Source organism: Pipistrellus kuhlii, unplaced genomic scaffold (assembly GCF_014108245.1).
Source record: "Pipistrellus kuhlii isolate mPipKuh1 unplaced genomic scaffold, mPipKuh1.p scaffold_m20_p_12, whole genome shotgun sequence".
Taxonomy (NCBI): Eukaryota; Metazoa; Chordata; class Mammalia; order Chiroptera; family Vespertilionidae; genus Pipistrellus; species Pipistrellus kuhlii.
Genome location: NW_023425427.1, coordinates 17,788,882 through 17,807,067, shown reverse-complemented (window position 1 = coordinate 17,807,067; position 18,186 = coordinate 17,788,882). Strand labels below are relative to the sequence as shown.

Genomic DNA, 18,186 nt, shown 5'->3' with positions numbered 1-18,186 from the left:
CCAGTTCACAGGAGTCCCAGGAAGCAGAAAAGCATAGAAAAGCAACCAGCTTCTTCTCTGGAGGCATCTAGTGTTTTACCAAAGGAGAGGTTCCACAGACCTCCCCGTCCAGTGTTGCAGAAGCCCCACCCAGCCCCTGTTCAGGATCCCCCCCTCTGTAGTGTCCTAATCCATGGAGCCCTCTTATAAACCTAGTGAACTCAGTTCTCTTTCCTTTTCAAACCCTTGCATCACTGTGACTGTCTGAAATTCTGCCAAGCACAAAAAAAGTACTGTCTAACTCTAATAAGGATAAGAGAAAACGTTTCAGTCTTTTCTTGGCAGCCCCAAACTGAGATCAGTGCTTTTCCCAAGAACTCCCCACCCCACCCCCCAACCTAGAGAAGCTGGAGTTACAGATATGCTCCTCTGAAAACCACCTGCCCTAAGCCTGTTTATCACCCAACAGTCCTGTTCCCCAGGCTCAAATTTAAGGACAGGGACCTCTGGATGACACAACAAAGCTGCAGCCACAGAGGGTCAGCTGAGACAGTAGCTATGGCCACACAGTGTCTGTAGGCCTGCTCTGCGGCTTCCTGTGCTAAGACCAGCCTTCCCCAACAGATCCAGGCTCCACACGTTTGAGCGATGACCGCTTTGGATCCCAGGGATGGAGCAGTTCCCTCGCTCCTAGGTACTGACCCACTCTCAAGTGCTCTTCTTCCTCTGAGGACAGCCGCAGCCAAAGCCATGAGCACATCGCCTCTTCCTGCCCTCAGCCCAAGTGGCTGGGCCTGCAGGGCTGACACTGGCCTTTCTGGCCCTGGTGCTCCCTTGTGGGATGTCACCCTGGCCTTGTTTGAGTGGCCAACTCTGGGGCTTCCCCCATTCCTATCACCAATATGGAAAGCACAGAATCAAACTGCCTGGGAAGAGGACACCTCACGAGGGGGGGGGGGGGGGGATAAGCCCAGGATTGTGCCTGGGCCTCTTAGGCCAAAGCACAACCTCGACCACTGCAGGTCTCACAGCTTTAGTAAGAGTGATGCCAGGAAGCCCTAAAGCCAAAGGGAAGCTCAGCAGAAGCTGTCTGGCAGGGCCCCAGACCAGCCCTGACCACTCCACGGCCAAGAGGAACCTCCAGATAGGACTGGAGCAGGCTCTAGTGGCCCGCAAGCATGTCCTCTTCCCACCAGCAGAGAAAAGGCACTCTAAGGCAGAACAACCTTGATGCCACAATTTCAGGACACCTGTAACCATATCCCGTTCACTCTTCTATTACAATGGAATAAAATTGCTACTATCTCCATGCCATTTAGTTTGCATTTGCCCAGGATCTCTCTCTCTGGGCTCTTGCCTGCAGCCTGGACAAGAGAGATCTCCCTGAGTGGACGATACTAATGCACATGCCTGGACTGGGCACTTTCTCTGCTGTTGCTTTCCTGCTGCCACACTGCTTTTGGCAACCTTGAAAGGAAAAACAAAAAAAAACAACAAAAAAAACAACAACAACAGCTTATAGAGTTTCCACCAGACCCAACGAGCACTAAGGAAAACCTTGTTCCCTCTGGGCCACATGCCCCGATGACCCAGACCAGGGAGACGGCGAAAGGTCTGGTCTGGGCCACATAGAAGCCCAATCTCAGTGTGTACAGAATGGGTTGGTGTGGCCACGGATATGAACAAGTTATAAGTACCAAGGCCTTTCCATAGCTGGTGAAACATGGGCCTTCAAGCTTAGCCTCCTTTAAGAGATGGCCGATGCTCTGTCTCCCAGCCAAGTTCAGGCTTGTGAGTGAGGTGGGTTCTGAGAGCACTCAAGTAACAATGGGGGATCCTATGTCCTGTGGTCCTTCGTGCCCTTCCTATGTGCTTCTCTGAGGAAGGTAACTGACAGGAGCTGAGGAGAACATCCCCAAGCCCTGTCTCCGCATCATCCCAACTGCATGCTCCTCCCCACGCTCAGCTTTCACTCTAGAAGGAGCTGATGCTCCAGGGGGTGAACACCGTGGAAATCATAATAAAGCGATTGTGATGCTGTGTCAGCTTCCTGTTTCCTATTGTTTGGGGCATCTGGTGAGTTTCTGTGTGATTTCCTGTCGTTGGCCAATTCCTGAGTCTGAGTATGAGACAGGAGCAGCTATGGCCTCCAAGAACACAGTACGCCACGGCTCTCTTCCTAAAGCTCTCTTGGCACTGACCTTCCCAAGGACTAGGTGATGTGTGGGAGTGGGAGGAGGCAAGGGTTCCATCACCAACACAGAGGGAACAGGGAGGCACTGAAGAGGCCTGAGTTTTTGGAGAAACTGAGAAAGAGGTAAGTCTTCCAAGCCTGCCTGTCTGCTTTGTACTGCCCCACCCTTCCCATCAAGGCCCCATTATAAACACTTTTCTCTTTCCAGTTCCTGCTGAGCCACAAGTAGGGAAGCTAGTTGGCTGTGTTTTCTCCTGGTCTTCTGGGCCCTCCTTGGTGTGAGGGTTTCTTTTAAGGAGACATAATAGGGCTGATTAACTGCAGTCTGGAGAAACTTTCAGAGGACTATGGAATCCCCACTCATCTCTCTACCCAGTAAGGAACACAATCATTACCTGTAGCAGGAAAGCATCTCTAGTCTGTGGCTCAGAGGCAGATTCTCTACCTCCAAGCCAAATACAAATAATTGTTAATGTTTTTATGCACTGGGAAGTTCTAAGTGCTTTGCATAAAGTAATTCATCTTCAAAAACAACCCTATGAGATCTGTATTACAGATAAGAAAAGTGAGGGACAGTGATGCTGAAAGTTTCTCAAGATTATACTGTCACAGCTAGGAAGCAGGGGAACCAGGTAGTCTGGTCTCAGTACCCATGTTCTTAACCTGCCCACAGTTCCAGGCATAGCTGGCAATACAGCCAATGGCCTCTGTCTGAAGTACACCTCACAGAAACAGGTGCTGTGTGGTCCAGCACCTCCCCTTTTTACCTACTGGGAATAGGCATATGCAAGTAGCCAGGCCGATAGCCATGTCACAGGATTTTTTTTTTTTTTTTTTACCATCTGCACAACTCAACCCATTCACTCACAGGGTTCCCATACTGTCCTCCCTGGAGTTTCCCATGGAGGTCCGTCCAGCTCAGAGACAGCTTACTGACATCTCAGAATTCCCTTCTCCTTTCTCCAGGCTCAGGGAAGCAAAGCATGGGACAGGAAAAGGCATAAAAGATGGGCCTCTGTGGACACCCAAATGACAAGATTTCCCTACCCTCCCTCTGGCTGAGTCCTGGCTGGGAACTTCAAACCCTCAGAACCCTCCTACCAACTGCCACATGTTTCCAGGGCTGGCTGGAGCCTTGGTTCAGCCAAACTCCCACCCACCCTGGCCTGCATTGGCTCCAGGGCACTCCCTTTTATCTCTAGGGAAAGTCATCCCCCCAGGGAAACAGCAGCTGCTACATTTGCTAAACATGGAGCAATGTGGTCTCTGTCCCACTCCACCCAAAGAGTTACCTGAAGTCTGACATCGCTAAACCTGTTCCCTCATCTGTAAAAATCTAAAAAATGGTCTCTCTTCTGTCTGCCTCCTAGGCTGATAGTTGAGTGAGGATAGAATGAGTTAGATAAGAGGATAGAGCTTTATACACTGCAAGGCACTGAGAGAGCAGCATGGATTTCTGGCCCCATCTGAAGGCCATGTGTCTGTCATTTTCCTACCCACCCATAGGCAGGGCTGGGGATGTGGCCATGGCCTCTGTCCACAGTGCTGAAGTCACAGCCAATCAAGCTGGGAATCTTCAGTCCCCCTCTCTCTCTCTCTCTCTCTTTTTTCCCCCTTTTCCCCCTTTTGTAGTATACTAATTTATTTATAAATAAATTTACAGTCTTACATTTTAACATTTATCAAAAACAAAAATAGAGAACACTTCACAAATTTATGTGTCATCCTTACACAGGGGCCATGCTAATCTCTGCATTGTCTCAATTTTAGTATATGTGCTGCCAAAGAGAGCACTTCAGTTCATCCTTGTCCCACCTCTATGTAAGCATCAAGTGAGATTTCCAAGCCCAGGGATTGCCCCAAAACTCAAAACATATTGCCAAAATGGTTTTTATTTCATTTATTTCAAGTATCTCTGTTTTTAGAGTAAATATAACACTCCTTTCAAAATTATAACCGGTACAAATGGGTCAGATGTAATTTGGAGACTCAGAGAGAAAAGATATTGCAGTCTGCATTGGTTTGGGTGAACAGTATGAGGTGGCTACAAAAAGACTGATATAACATGAGGCCACATGGAACAAAGTTCCGAGTCAGAGGAGAGAGCAGGCTGGCCTATTTGTACACTGCACTGGCATGGGGGGGGGGGGGATCTAAAAGCTAAATCAGGCTCCACAAACTGAAGCCCAGGCAGGGGAGCATGATCTTAGTGCCTGGAGTGGAACAAAGCAGAAGAGGAACCCATGAAGGCCTGAGGGGTGTTCAGCCTGGAGAAGAGTGGATGTGAGGGATGCAGAGGCTGATGATACCTGGCAGATGGGACTTATAAGGGCAACGTGACCTCAAACACAGAGCTAAGACCAAAAATGGAGTAGAGGCAGATTTCTGCTCAATGGGACTAAAAGCTAACCGTATATCAGGGAAGGCAATGAAGCTATACACATATCAAAGAAGTCTTGAGCTGGGGAGAAGGATGCCTCACCAGGTATTCAGTACTCTTGAGACCTATGATGCCAATAAATGGTTAAGTACCTTCTGGTGAGTGCCCAGCCCTGAGCCCAGCTGAGCTGTAGGGAGATCCATGCTTGTACAAACCTACATGACCCCCAAAACATCAGCATAACTAAGTTAGGGACTTTAATTTATTTAGTTCAACCTTTTAGACCAACTGTTGTGCCTGCAGCTCAGGGTCCTGACCTGAGATAAATGATCAGAAGTTCTGGGAAGCTTGCCTCCAGGGCCTGATGTTGCACGCCCTCTGCTGGTCATTCCTTGCACTGTCTTCTCACCCAAGGCAAGACACAACCCCTTGAGCCTTTATGGCACTGGTCAGTGTAGGTTTAGAACATGCAGGGAGATGCCAGGCAAGTACCAGGGAGTTAATGGCTGGTCATTGTTCAATCAGAGTACAGGATCAGAACTGAATCCTCAGATGAATTCGAAAATCTATCTAGATAAGGGCTCATCCAAGTCTAGGAAGAGAGCTGAGACTGAGACAGGGTTTGGCAAATTGTCTGGTTCAGGATTAAGATGAAGGCCAGAATTAGGACTCAGTGTGGGACTGAAGTCTAGACTCAGGCGTCAGCATGTACTGTAGTATGTATCCAGGTGAGATGCTATGAGTCTGACCTCAGGAAGAAGTAGGTCTGCATCCAGGGTAATGGGATCAATGTAGCATTCCTGTTCCAGGTGGAAGCATCCAGTGATAAGCACGAGCTCTGAAAAACGCAAGCACAGATATTGCCAGGGGATAAATATAAGGTATAGGGGAACAGAATGAGGTAGTCACTAATCTCTAAAGACCCCTTATAACTTAAAGATAGTAATGGACAGGCGAGAGCCCCCTTTCTCCTCAGAAGGTAAATCTCCGTTTCTAGTTCCTGTTAAAGCCCCCCGACCAGCCCTAGTCCTGTCACATACAAATCATGAGTACAATCTTGGGACAGGAGAAGTCAAAGGACTAGTCCTGTCACGGCAGAGAGCTGGCAGCTGTGGGGGTAGTCTTCTTTTCTCCCAGGGTTCTGTTTCTACTGGCAACAGTGCCTGGCAGCCTCCCACACCCAGACCTTAGCAACCAAGGGAGCCCCTGGCAACTGCTGCCATGGTAACAAGACAGGGAACTGAGCATGGGATGGAGGGGGAGCACTTCCTCTGAAGCTTTTAGGGTATGTGCAAGATAGGGGGTCCCCCCTCCCATACACAGTCTGGGGCGGAACATGTGCTCCTGTCTACCTCCCCATTGGCACCCACCCCCATCTGTGCCCCCACGTTTCCGGTTCCTTCAGGGTGAGGAAACGAGGGACACCTAGGATTATGACATCCCCACAGGGAGGGAGGGTAAATGGAGTGTTTGGAACTGACAAGATCACAGACGCATGCAGACTCAATGTCAGTGTGTCAACAGCCATGACACCTCACTTCATCCACTCTTTGTCTTCTAGACACAGGCTTACACAGTCATTTAATCACACGTGCACACTAACACACATGCACACTAACACCCACATCAAAGAACACAGAATCAGGCTCACTACCACACAAAACTAATCACACACATACACTCTTACTCACAAGTCACATTATAGATATAACAGTACAAATAATTCCCAATTAGACAACCATTCACAAATGCACTCACACACCCAGATATCTGTGAACCTTCAGGCAAGGTGCATCATGTGTTACCTTAATTAACCCTCACAATAATCCTCTAAGGTACTGCTGTTGTTCATCCCCATTTTACAAAGAAGGAAATGAGGCACAGATGTAGCAAGTAACTCCATGAGGTCGACCATCAGTCTCCAGAGCTTCCATTTTCCTGCCCTAGGCCTCACCCTGATCCCTCACACAACACGCTGGACATACCGGGGGCAATGAGACAGAGGGCAGCGATAGAGAACCCAGCAGACAACACCAGGAAGTACCGCCCTGAACCCTCAGAGTGCTCAGCCTACAAGTCAGCATTCACAAGGACCAGGTGAAAGGCGGGTGGCGACATTTTCTGCCTCCGTGTTGGCACAGGCAAGGCTGGAGGAGGCAAATACACAACTGGAACAGGAGAAAACAGCCACTCACCAACCAGGCCCCCATGAGTCGGAACTTAGGGGAGTGAGAGCCTCCAGATCTAAGGAGACAGCACCAGTCCTGGCTCCCTTACCCTATTTTGCCCATCTCCATGTCACACTATCCCATGCCCTCTTCACCCCACCTCCCCTTCCCGCCTCACTCTTCCTCACTCCATCTCTCCCACCCCTTTGCTGCTCACCCCATCTCCCCTCCCTTCTATTCCTTGTTCCCTACTTCCCCTTCTCACCTTCTCATCTTCAACTGTATCTCCCCTCCCCACCTTTTTTCACCCCACTCACCCTATCTTCCTGTCCTTCTCTCCTTATCCCCCAAACCCACTTCCTCTGCATCCCCTCACTTCCTTCCCTTTCTTGAGACCTCACACTTCTTCACCTGGATACCCACAGTGAGCACAGAAAGAAGACAGGGGGTGGAGACTGTGCAGTACCCCTAGGCTGCTCTGCTCTGTAGCCTAGGTACTGATGCTCTATAAGCCTCAGTTTCCAGCTCTATCCAGTTTGCACGACCTCATGGGTGTGCAAACTCTGTCTCTGAAAAAAAATGGCCAAGAAAGAGAGGTGAGAGCATCTACCCTGGCCCTTCCTTTGTCCTCAAACCCTCCAAGAATTCCTTCTCCCTCTTCACCCAGAGGTTACCTCCTCCCCATCCCCCCCCCGCCCCCCACCTCCACCCGCTTCTCGGTAGCACAGATGGGCCTGGGAGACAGTGACGTGGGCGCCAGGCACCGTGTCTGCTCAAGCGTCGGCTTCCGCTGGTGACCGCCCCCGCAGCCCTGCCTGCTCTGAACAGCGGGGACACCGGGTTGAGATTTAATGGGGGAAGGGGGGTGGGGTGGGACTGAAATGTAAGATTCTGAGGGTGTTAATAAAGGAGATCATGTGGAGCTCAGATGAAGGGCTAAGGCGGGGAGCGAGGATGGGAGAGATCATAGGAGCAGAAAGAATTAAGAATAGGATAAGCCAGAAGATCTTGAGGGGGAAGACTAGAGATCATATGGGGTCAAGAAGAGGGAAAAGTAAAGGGTTGGGGTGTAACATATAGGAATTCAAAGGGAAGGTGGGATGAAAGATCAGAGAGAGAAGTTTAATGGAGACGGTGGGCTGCTCATGCAGGAGGCTGCTAGGATGTGGGGATTATGGAGAAGGAAAAGGGGACTCAGAAGGGGAATCGGGGAGGCGCTACACGTGGGGAGAACCCCCAGGTGACAAGGGAGAGCAGAGGGCACTTAAACTCTGCGTTGTCTCCTGGGCCTGTTTTGAAAGGTCACGTCAGGTAAAGCTAAATCAGGTCAGGTCAAAGACAGATCACGGTTGGATAAATTTAAAAAAATAATAAATTAAAAAAAACAGGTTAAGAAGGGATGACCTTTTGACTCTCCTCCAGAGACTACACCTCCCAGAGTGCACTCTTCTCTCTCCTACCCTCCTAAATGGGGAGAGGGAAAGTGCCCGGGGGCACCGCCAGCTGGTGGGCGCCCTTTTCCTTTAAGGCTACCTTTGGCATTGCACGGGTTCCAGAAGGTTCTCCCGGGATTCCAGCTGTGGCCAGCACGCCCCAAACCGGAGATGGGACTAATATAGGGGCGCACCCCACCTCGGCCTGAGCCCCCACAGACCAACCAATAAGATCAAAGGGCGCGCGGGGCGGCCACCCTCTGGCCCCTTCGCCAATGACGGGGAGGGAGGCGTGGGTGACTGATCCCCGGGTGCACCAATCAGACCCCCGCCAATCGCGGCCGGGAGTGGGTGCGCGCGTGGCCGGGTGACAGGGATGGAGAATGGGCGGCTCTCGCCGAGCCACTCGTAGAAAACCGACCAATCACAACAGAGCTTGGCGTTGAGTGACGGGCAGGCGGCGCAATGGGAGGCGTGGGGGCGGAGCCGTGGGGGCGGGTCCCCGGGCCCGCTGTCTGCGGCCGCCGGGCAGGCGACTCCTGTCCCGAGCGGAGGCTGCGGAGCCGGAGCCGGGGGAGGGGGCAGCGGCTGTCAGACGGACCGCGGAGGCGCCCGCCGCTCCTCACCGGTGAGGGCGCCGACCTAGGACGCGGGGACCCCGGGAGGGTGGGCGTCGCGGAGTCAGGGGGCCTCGGGGACCGGGGGTTAGGACCACACTGAGGGCCCATCGGCTCTCCTGCCCGTAGGGTGGCGGGGACTCGGGCTCTGCAAGGGGCTCGTGGTCCGCGACCCCCTCCCAGGGCACGGCCAGCGTATGGGCCTGGGGAGGGTCGGGCCGGGCCGGGTAGGATTGGGTTGGGTTCCGCCGGGAGGAGGCGTTTCTGAGCCGGCCCAGCCACCCAGCGCCGGTGACATCACCGACCCCCCTCCCCCGCCCGCGCCCCCTCCCCTCCCCTCTCCCCGCTCCCTGCTCGCCGCGCCTTTTGTCCCGGCTCCCGGCGGGGCTTGCCTCTGCCCCGCCCCTCCCCGCGCCTCTGCGAGGGAGGAGACTCCCTGCCAGTGACTTCATTGAGCAGGTTCTTGGGGATTGGATTGAGGTCGGGTCCTCCCCATAGATAGAGAGGCAGGGGAACTTGGTGCTTCTCAGGCCCTCGCTGACAATCACACCTGCCACAGGTACACACGCTGCCACACACACACACACTCACACTCACACTCACACTCACACACGCTCTCACTGCCAGCCTTACTGTCACACTGTCACACAGCCATTCACAACCAGCCAGGCATTGCCGCCGCACCTAAGAGCAGGTGGCCCCTGGACCCCATCCCTTCCCGCTCCACGCCTGGGCTTCAGGTCCAGCTCCTGTTGCACCGGACAGGCCTTTCTGGGTAAGTGCCTCTGAGAACCTGAGGAGGTGACTGCCTGCCGGAGCTGCAGCCATCCACGCAGGCTCCCGAGGGGCGAGCAGAGGCGAGGTGCTGGGCCGGGCATGTTTAAGCGCTCGGTGCTCTCCTGCCCATCCCCAGCAGCAGCCCCACTGCAGGCCCGAGGAGCTTTCCGGAGCTTCCCACACTCCTGGGGAGAAGACTTCTTAGCCAGCTTGATGTTTAAAATTCAGCTGGAGCCCTTAAAACTTCGAGCGTGGACGCTGAATGGGTTTGTAAAGTTTCGGTAAGTCCCTCCGGAGAATGGCACCCGTGCCCATGTCAAGTCAAATTCTCCACCTCATGTCCCCCTTCCATTGCCTACCCGCCTCCTCCATTTCATCCTCATCTCATTCCCGTTACATATAAGTGCCTTCTACCTCACCCCTACATGTGAGTGAAGTGTACCCCTTCCCATTCATCTCAAACCCTTCAGGCATCCATTTCTTTCCCACAAACATCTCCGGAGTGTTAATTCTCTACATCTCTCTCTCAACACACTGGTCACCCATTTTGAACCTCAGCCACTTCCATTTGTCACCCTTCACCCCACTCCATCAGTACTTTGTTTTCTGTATCAGCCGTCTCCCCTCCCTGGACCAGTCCCCCTGGCCATTTCTCCTCATTTTCCATTCCTGCCTCAGCATCGGCCTCCTCTTTATTCTTCTCCATCAAAGGCAGTGCCATGCCACGGGGCTCCTTTGTCATTCCAACGCGTGGCTTTTGGGTAGGGGGAGGGAGGGAGAAAAGGGCAGTTCTGGAAAGAGAACACCCTGTGTCTGTGGAGGCAAGAGAATTATAGATCTAGAACAGCTAGCAGGTGGGTGCCAGGGAGGAAGCTGGCCAGATGAAGAGGTAATACAGGGACATCAAGAGGATGGTGGGAGAACTGGCAAGTCTTTCATTTGCCCTCTGCCTAGAGGCTGCTATAGTTCTCTGGGGGCACCCTGGTGGTGTGCTGGGATTCCTTCCCAGCCCCCGGGGAAAGAAGGTGTGGGCCAAGGCAGAGAGAGCAGACCACCCCCAGCCCCCCCTCAGAAGGCTTTGACTGCTGCTTCCGAAAATGGCTGCCCTCCCCCAGCTGCTCTTTCTTCTCTGCCTCCTCCAACCCCCGCCTCCCCCACCAGCCGTGACATACTGATAGGGGGAAGGAGGGGAGAACCCATCTTTTGGGAGCCTTCTCTTTGTCAGAGTGAGGTGACTCCCAGAACCATGAGTCAACCCAGCCACCTGCAACAGGCCCTGTGGGGGCAGGAACTAGGGCCATGGTCCCTACCTACCTGGAGTCTTGAGGCCTCCTCTTACGAATTATAGATAGCCCCCACTCCTGCCAGGAAACCCTGAACCCCTCGCTGAACAACCCTGTGCCCACAGAGGCAGAAAAGCAGCCTTAGCTGTAGCTGCCAGCCCAGGGCATTGCTAGAAAGACTCTGGTTCTCCGGGCTTTGGTAGGGGTTGGCCAGATCTCAGTAGGGCTGGAGAAGGGCTTCTGGCCATTCTCCCAAAAAGCTTTAGATACAGGAACGTTCCCTTCCCTGCATATTCACCACAGAGACATTGGTGGAGGGGGGTAGCATGGAAGGATTGGGGTTTATGCTTCTCCCTCATATCACAAATGCCCCTGCATCCAGCCTAGAAGGGACTATCAGAGGGGTGTGGGCCTGGCACTGGGCCAGATCCTAAACCACTGGGCAAGTGAGGGAGAGGGAAGGTGCTAAGAAAATGGTGGCTAGTGCCCAATTGCCTCCTAACAACTAAGGTTTAAAAAGGCCCTACCACCAGGATGCTTTTGTTCACTAACATTCGAACAGACATGTCTTCACACACAGTTCTGAGTGTAGACACTGGGAAACGAGTAAAGGGAACAGTTGCCCTGATTGGGGGAAGGACAGTGATCATCCCCCTCCTCATGAGGGAGTTAGAAGTGGCCATTTCCAAAGGGCTGTGAGTCATCCTCTGATCTGAGTCACACGTGAGGCTTACCATAGCCTGGGGACCAAGAGCAGGGGGGCCTGGGGTCTCCCATGCAGAGAGAACTCCGGGCCCCCACACCCTGACTCAGCCTGGTTGGCCAGAACAGCTGGCTGGAGATCGAGGCCTGTCCCCAGGCCTTAGGCCACTGCCCCAGCTGCCCTCAGCCTGGGCACCATGCCTGAGGCATGGCGTAGGAGACCACGATACTCAGGTGACCTCACTCCGGACATTGATCTTCACCAGCTTCTGTGCGTGGCTCTGCCAGTCCATGGTGCCACCTCACTCAGCAGGTCCTTTCGGGGGTCCTCAGTCCGGCCCAAGGATGCGGGCCTTAGCCTAGCTCCAAGAAGTGGGGCCAGAGCCCCCCGCCTGCTGCCGGGAAAACCCAAGAACTGGGGAAAGAATCACAGAATCCTAGAATGCCGAAGCTGGAAGAGATCAACTAGTCCCAGACCTTTGTTTTTACTGATGGGGAGACAGAGGCCCACAAGAAAAGTCACGCAGTGACTTTTAGGGATTGCAGGATCGTCAGGAGCAGGGCTGGGGCAGAAGGGAACAGAGGCACCAAGGATCGGCCCTGGATTTCTTTCAGAAACAAGGAGACCAGTGCCGGCCCAGTGGCTGTGATGGGAAAGGATTATTACAAGATTCTTGGGATCCCATCGGGAGCCAATGAGGATGAGATCAAGAAAGCCTATCGGAAGATGGCCTTGAAGTACCACCCAGACAAGAACAAAGAACCCAACGCTGAGGAGAAGTTTAAGGAAATTGCAGAGGCCTATGATGTGCTGAGTGACCCTAAGAAGCGAGGCCTCTATGACCAGTATGGGGAGGAAGGTAAGAGAGGGGCGCTCCAGCCTGACGTCGGACCCTGTCCTGGTCTGGGGTCCTCCGTGGCCCATTTCTCATAAGTGGGGACTGGAGACTGAGGAGGGGGGAGGGAGGCGCGTGTTCCTCAGGCTGACACCCAGAGGAAAGAAGAGACCACCCACTTCCCAGCCTCAGCTTCCCATAGCTCCCCCTCACCCCTGTCCGCCCCTCTCCCTGCTTAAGTTCAGGCCTTAGCGAGGTCTGAAGCTCAAACCAGGGGCCTTCCCCTCCTTCTGTCCCCTCCCAGCCCTTATTAGTCCTGCCTGAAGTCCCTGCTGCTCCATTGGCTGACGAGGACGGTTAGGGAAAGGGAGTGTATGGCTCTCAGAGCATTCACATCCATCAGCATAAAAGTTTGACCCTTCAGCAGCCTGGGAATTAGCCACTGGAGCACTGAGCTAGAGATTGGGTTGTTCTTTCTCCGCCCGCTCCCTGCCCGCTTCGGGCCATCAGAATAGAGGCACGGCTTCGCCTCCCTGAGGAAGAGGCAGGGATCCAAGGGTGGAAGGAAAACTGCTGCTGGCATATTGGCCCCTCCCGGGGGTAGCTGGTGGCCACGCACAGGGTGGCAGGAAAGGCCCAAATAAAGCCTCTGAGAGGGCGGCCCCTCCCCGCACATCCCACGGGCATGATGTAGCAGCTAATTCTGGGCCTGCCCCTCAGGGCTGCCTGCCACCCGCCAGCCACAGGCACCTGTCAGGCTATATTAAGAGACATAGTCACAGCCGAGGACTCTCCTTCCCGGGAGAAGCTGTCCTTCCTCCCTGACTGCGTGCACCTTTCTTTTACATTCTCCCCTTTACTCTCCTCACTGTAGCCTCACATTAGATAGGCTAGCCATGTGCACTGTGCCTGATACAGAGTTTCCTGTCCTCCTCCTTGCTTTGTGTCCCATGCCATTATCTTCTGGCACCCCAGTCCTCCCAGCCCCCTCTCTTACATCTCCATGCCACTAGTTCCTTCCGTTTTTTTTCCCCAGCTCACATACCAACTCCCCGATTCACCAGGCGCCTTCTGGGTTCCCCAGTCCTCTCTCAGCTAAGAATGTGTTTTTTCTCTGGGATGGGATGGAGGAATGGGAGAAGTAGAGGCGGGGAAAGTGGGTCTCCTTGCAGACACTATGCCACCATGTGACCTTTTTGGGAATTGCACTTTTTCCTCCACCTGCCTCACCTTTGTTTAGGAAGAAGATGAGAGCTGGAAACTTAGTGACCCTTCTGCGTGACCCAGCCTAAGTGAAGGGCAAAGCTCAGCCCCTAGGCCCAGACCCTGGCTTCTAAAGCAGATCTGCATCCCGGGAGGATGCAGCACAGCCTTAAGGAGACAGCCAGAGCCTGGGGAGGGAAAAGCAGCCTTGGAAATGGGGGTTATATTTCTGTCCGCCCTGCCTCCTCCCCAGCAACCAGACAGAACCGTTGTGCACAAAGACTCTGTACTCAGCCCTGGCTGGGGACAAGTTGTTCCCAGCTCGAAAAGGGGGTGGTTAGTGGTACATCAGGAATCCCCACAGAGAAATTACCCCTTCCTGTTGTCATTAGTCCAACCTCCCTCTTTTGCTGAGCTGTGCCAAGCTTCTTGAACTCACCTGATAATCACCCCTCCACAGAAGGAAAGAACAGACCCCGCGTCTTAAGGAAGAGGTGAAAAGGCAGCTGCCACAAGTCTCTGAACTGCCTGCCACTTGGCCTCTCTCATGAAATCCAAATCTAATAAGAGGCTAATTTAGGCTCTGGCTCTCAGAGCCAATTGAAATTCTAGATAAAAGAGTTTTAAGAAAAAGAGTCCCTTCCCGTAGCGTGGGCTCCACCCTAAGTCTACATGTTATAGATCACTTCTCTCTAATCCCCACCTCGATCCTTCCTCTGTGCCCTACTGTCCCCATCCTCACCACTGCCATCCCCCCATTAAGGCCGCCTCCTTAGACAGGACCTAACGCCAGCAAGAGCAGCTGGGGTCCCCACCCACCATGTGCCAGCTCATTCATTCATTTTGGCTGCTCTGACATTAAGTGTGAGGGGGTAAGGCTGAGTGTTACATAACTCCAGGGAGCTCCATTCCCATGGTAGCCTATGACTATCCAATGTGTGAATGGCACCCCCTGGAGTTGTGCAATACTGTGAGCCCTGACTATGGGAACAAAGCATTTGAAAACTTTTTCTAAAGAAGTCGCTCCTCATCTCCAAGCTGATGAGCTTTCCTGCTTTTGGGGAGCCCTCCTTATTTTCCATTTGGTCCTCGACAGGGAAAGAAGAAACTGCTAGAAGCAGAGTAAGAGTGGGCTTCCTCCTGGACCGGATCCCTACTTTATTTGGGGCAGGTCACTTGCTAGCCTCTGTGTCATCAAATCTTGCCCACTTGCCTCATGCTCTGTGTGTCTTCGGAGATAAGCAAAAATCTCAGAGCCAGATATGACTTGTAATGTGACCCAGGCCGCCAGCCACTCAGAGCTCGGAGACATCTTTGGGTCATGAGTACATGGGAGAGATTACAGGACTGGAAGTCACATCCTCCAAAGACTTCTACTCTTAGCTTTCCCCCCCCACTGGGAAACTCAGCCTCTTTGAACCTCTGATGTGCTTTATTAAAAATATAATTAAGAGTAAAATTTATTCTTGCCAGAGAACTTTCTTTACTGCGTTAGGCCAGCCCTCTCTCTGGGAGTTAAAGATTTCGTCTTTCTCTAGGTCAGTGTTTCCCAAACTTTTGACATACGTGCACCCCTTCTATAATTTCCGTAACGCTGAGTACCCCTCGTCCTCATGAGAACGTAGAATTAGGCGCAGCCAAGCACGGTGCAGTGCACATCCCCACCAAACTCTTCCCGTGCCCCTGGGGGTCCGCGGACCACCCTCTGGGAAACACTGCTCTAGGTCCATGAGTTGGGAGCTAGAGAGCAGGGAGAGGAGAGCGGGGTGGGGCCCAGACCAGCCGCACTGCCCCTAACTTCTCCTCCCTCCAGGCCTGAAGACCGGCGGTGGTTCGTCAGGTGGCTCCAGTGGCTCCTTTCACTACACCTTTCACGGGGACCCCCATGCCACCTTTGCCTCCTTCTTTGGTGGCTCCAACCCCTTCGATATCTTCTTTGCCAGCAGTCGCTCCACTCGACCCTTCAGTGGTTTTGATCCAGATGACATGGATGTGGATGATGACGAGGACCCATTTGGCGCCTTCGGCCGCTTTGGCTTCAATGGGCTGAGCAGGGGCCCGAGGCGAGCCCCCGAACCACTGTACCCTCGGCGCAAGGTGCAGGACCCACCTGTGGTGCACGAGCTGAGGGTGTCCCTGGAGGAGATCTACCACGGCTCCACCAAGCGCATGAAGATCACAAGGCGGCGCCTGAACCCGGACGGGAGAACGGTGCGCACCGAGGACAAGATCCTGCACATCGTTATCAAGCGCGGCTGGAAGGAGGGCACCAAGATCACCTTCCCCAAAGAGGGCGATGCCACCCCCGACAACATCCCTGCCGACATAGTCTTTGTGCTCAAGGACAAGCCCCACGCACACTTCCGCCGAGATGGTACCAACGTGCTCTACTGTGCCCTGATCAGCCTCAAGGAGGTACGGCCTGGGTCAGGCTGTGTGTGTGTGATTGGGGGGGGAGGGGGGGAGATGACAGGGACATCCTTTCCCCGTTTTAATCGTTGTCTCTCTTCCCAGTCACTCTGCCCCACCTTTCCCTCACTGTCTGCCTCCTTCTCCCCAGGCACTGTGTGGCTGTACCGTGAACATTCCCACCATCGATGGCCGTGTGATCCCTTTGCCCTGCAACGATGTCATCAAGCCAGGCACCGTGAAGAGACTCCGTGGGGAGGGCCTCCCCTTCCCCAAGGTGCCCACCCAACGGGGAGACCTCATTGTGGAATTCAAAGTCCGCTTCCCAGACAGATTAGCACCACAGACACGGCAGATCCTGAAGCAGCACCTGCCCTGCTCCTAGGCTCTGCCCCAGCCAGCCCGGCGTCCGCCACAGCAATACCCCCACGCGCCCCGCCCGATGTGCACCCAACTCCATGTCCACTGGACACTGGCAACTTTTTTTAAATGCAAAAAAAAAAAAAAAAAAAAAAAAAAAGCCACTGGTTTTCAGGAAAATGTTCCTGCCCCTGACCCCTTTCACAGCTGGGCTGCCTTGCGGGGTGGGAGGGAGGTGGGGAGAACTAGCCCAGACCAGGGGTCAGTTTTCATGTCACTTGCTTTGAATCCAGTTCCCACTCCAGTGGCTGGAGAGTGACCTGAGTGCTACTTGAAGACATAGAGGTCCCTTGTCCACGCCTGCACATAGCATTCCCTCCTTCCCCTCTCAGCTTTGCTGACGCCTCACTTCTCCCTTCCCTTTGGCTTCTGCCTGAGGGGGAGGAAGAGGATAGAAAGGACACTGCTTTCCCCCCCCCCCCAGCCCCACCTCCTGGCCCGCAGTGTCCGAGGCTACCACACACACATTCACACACACAAAGCACTCGCCTAGAGCTGTCCGGGCCTCTCCCCGGTTGAGATAGAAAGGGAATGCCCAGAACCAGGCCACTGAGCACGAGACACTTCCCATTCGGGGCAGGGAGGTGAGCGGGGCCCTCAGCAGCCGCCGGGCAGCTCCCCTGCCCAGACCCCACAGAGCTGACAGTTCTGTCCTCCCTGTTGCTCTCAGGAGTGTCCAAGGATGGAGGGAGGGGAAGGGGGCCTGCTGCATTAGAGCTACGGGGGGGGGGGGAAGGGGGGCAGGATCCATCTCCCAGCCTTCATCAGGAAGGGAAAGGGCTTTGGGGTCAGGTGGCAGCTATTCCCCAGCAAGAGATTCAGGGTCACAGGTTTCTCCCCACACCTCTGAACTCAGGGCCTAGCCACCCCAAAACTTCCAAATCCCATTTTTGTGATATGTGTAACTACTTTTTTCTTACCCTTCATGGGGGCTGTGTGGGAAATTTCCAGCCCTTTGATGCCTGTGTGACTCCACCCTACTCCCAGAGTTGTGAAAGATCCAATACAGTGCAGAATCTAGGGTAAGACTCCTTCAGCAAGGTCCTGGGGTGGGGTCCTTAGGTTTTCTCACTATGACAAGCCCCTGAATGTTTTTATAGTAGTTTTTTTTTTTTGTATTTTTTGTAATGACAGTATTATGAAAAAAATAAAATATTTTAAAAATATGGCATCTGAGCCCCAGCCCGGTGGCTCAGTTGGTTGGAGCATCATCCTGTACACCAAAAAGGTTGTGGGTTCGATTCCTGGTCAGGGCACATACCTAGATTGCGGTTCCATCCCTAGTTAATTGCATAAGAGAGATTTGATCTCTAATCAGAGCACTTATGAAAGGCAACTATCCTCTTGATGTTTCTCTCTTTCTCTCCCTCTCCCTTTCTTTCTCTCTCGAATCAATAAACACATCCTCAGGGACGGATATCTATACATACAAAAGGCTAAGATGCAAAGTGTCCCCTCAGGAGTTGGACCAGGAGACGGGGAGTTCGATCGCTTGAACCGGGGGGTGGTGTGGAACATGGCGGGCGACCAGCAGTAGTGCTGAGGGAGCAAGAGAAGGAGGAGGTGGGGAGGCAGGGAACCTGATCAGCCCTGATGACCGGCCTGGCCTGGGGACCCTACCTGTGCATGAATTTTGTGCACCAGGCCTCTAGTATATATAATCACCTGACCAGAAGCAATGAACCTGGGCTGGCGGTGGGTGTGCAGTGCCAATATCAACCTTCCTCTGGGGCCCTGGTCCCCTTTGAGAAGCCAAACAGGACTTCAGAATAAGGTGAAGCTGAT

At 53.6% G+C, this 18,186-nt stretch overlaps 1 protein-coding gene, 1 long non-coding RNA gene and 1 other non-coding gene across 7 annotated transcripts; 1 reads left to right on the top strand and 2 right to left on the bottom strand.

Moving 5' to 3' along the window:
* Nucleotides 1-3,863: 3,863 nt before the first annotated feature.
* Nucleotides 3,864-3,967, bottom strand: LOC118716819. The gene has a single exon (XR_004987277.1). It is a non-coding gene; the product is annotated as a U6 spliceosomal RNA (small nuclear RNA).
* Nucleotides 3,968-6,339: 2,372 nt separating this feature from the next.
* LOC123652128 lies at nucleotides 6,340-8,694 on the bottom strand. Of its 2 annotated transcripts, none has more exons than XR_006741257.1 (3): nucleotides 8,255-8,694; nucleotides 7,145-7,290; nucleotides 6,340-6,721 (listed from the first exon to the last, which is right to left on the bottom strand). It is a non-coding gene; the product is annotated as an uncharacterized LOC123652128 (long non-coding RNA). The 2 variants fall into 2 exon arrangements; XR_006741256.1 differs by having other exon boundaries at nucleotides 6,340-6,700.
* Nucleotides 8,654-17,567, top strand: DNAJB5 (DnaJ heat shock protein family (Hsp40) member B5). 4 transcript variants are annotated; one of them, XM_036433476.2, is made up of 5 exons: nucleotides 8,662-8,782; nucleotides 9,688-9,829; nucleotides 12,149-12,393; nucleotides 15,386-15,987; nucleotides 16,133-17,567. In XM_036433476.2, the coding sequence occupies exons 2-5, from the start codon at nucleotides 9,762-9,764 to the stop codon at nucleotides 16,364-16,366; spliced, it is 1,149 nt and encodes a 382-aa protein (XP_036289369.1). In that variant the 5' UTR covers nucleotides 8,662-8,782; nucleotides 9,688-9,761; the 3' UTR covers nucleotides 16,367-17,567. The 4 variants fall into 4 exon arrangements, with proteins under 4 accessions (XP_036289371.1, XP_036289369.1, XP_036289367.1 ...); XM_036433474.2 differs by having other exon boundaries at nucleotides 8,664-8,782; nucleotides 9,685-9,829; XM_036433478.2 differs by lacking the exon at nucleotides 9,688-9,829 and having other exon boundaries at nucleotides 8,654-8,782.
* The last annotated feature ends 619 nt before the right edge of the window (nucleotides 17,568-18,186 follow it).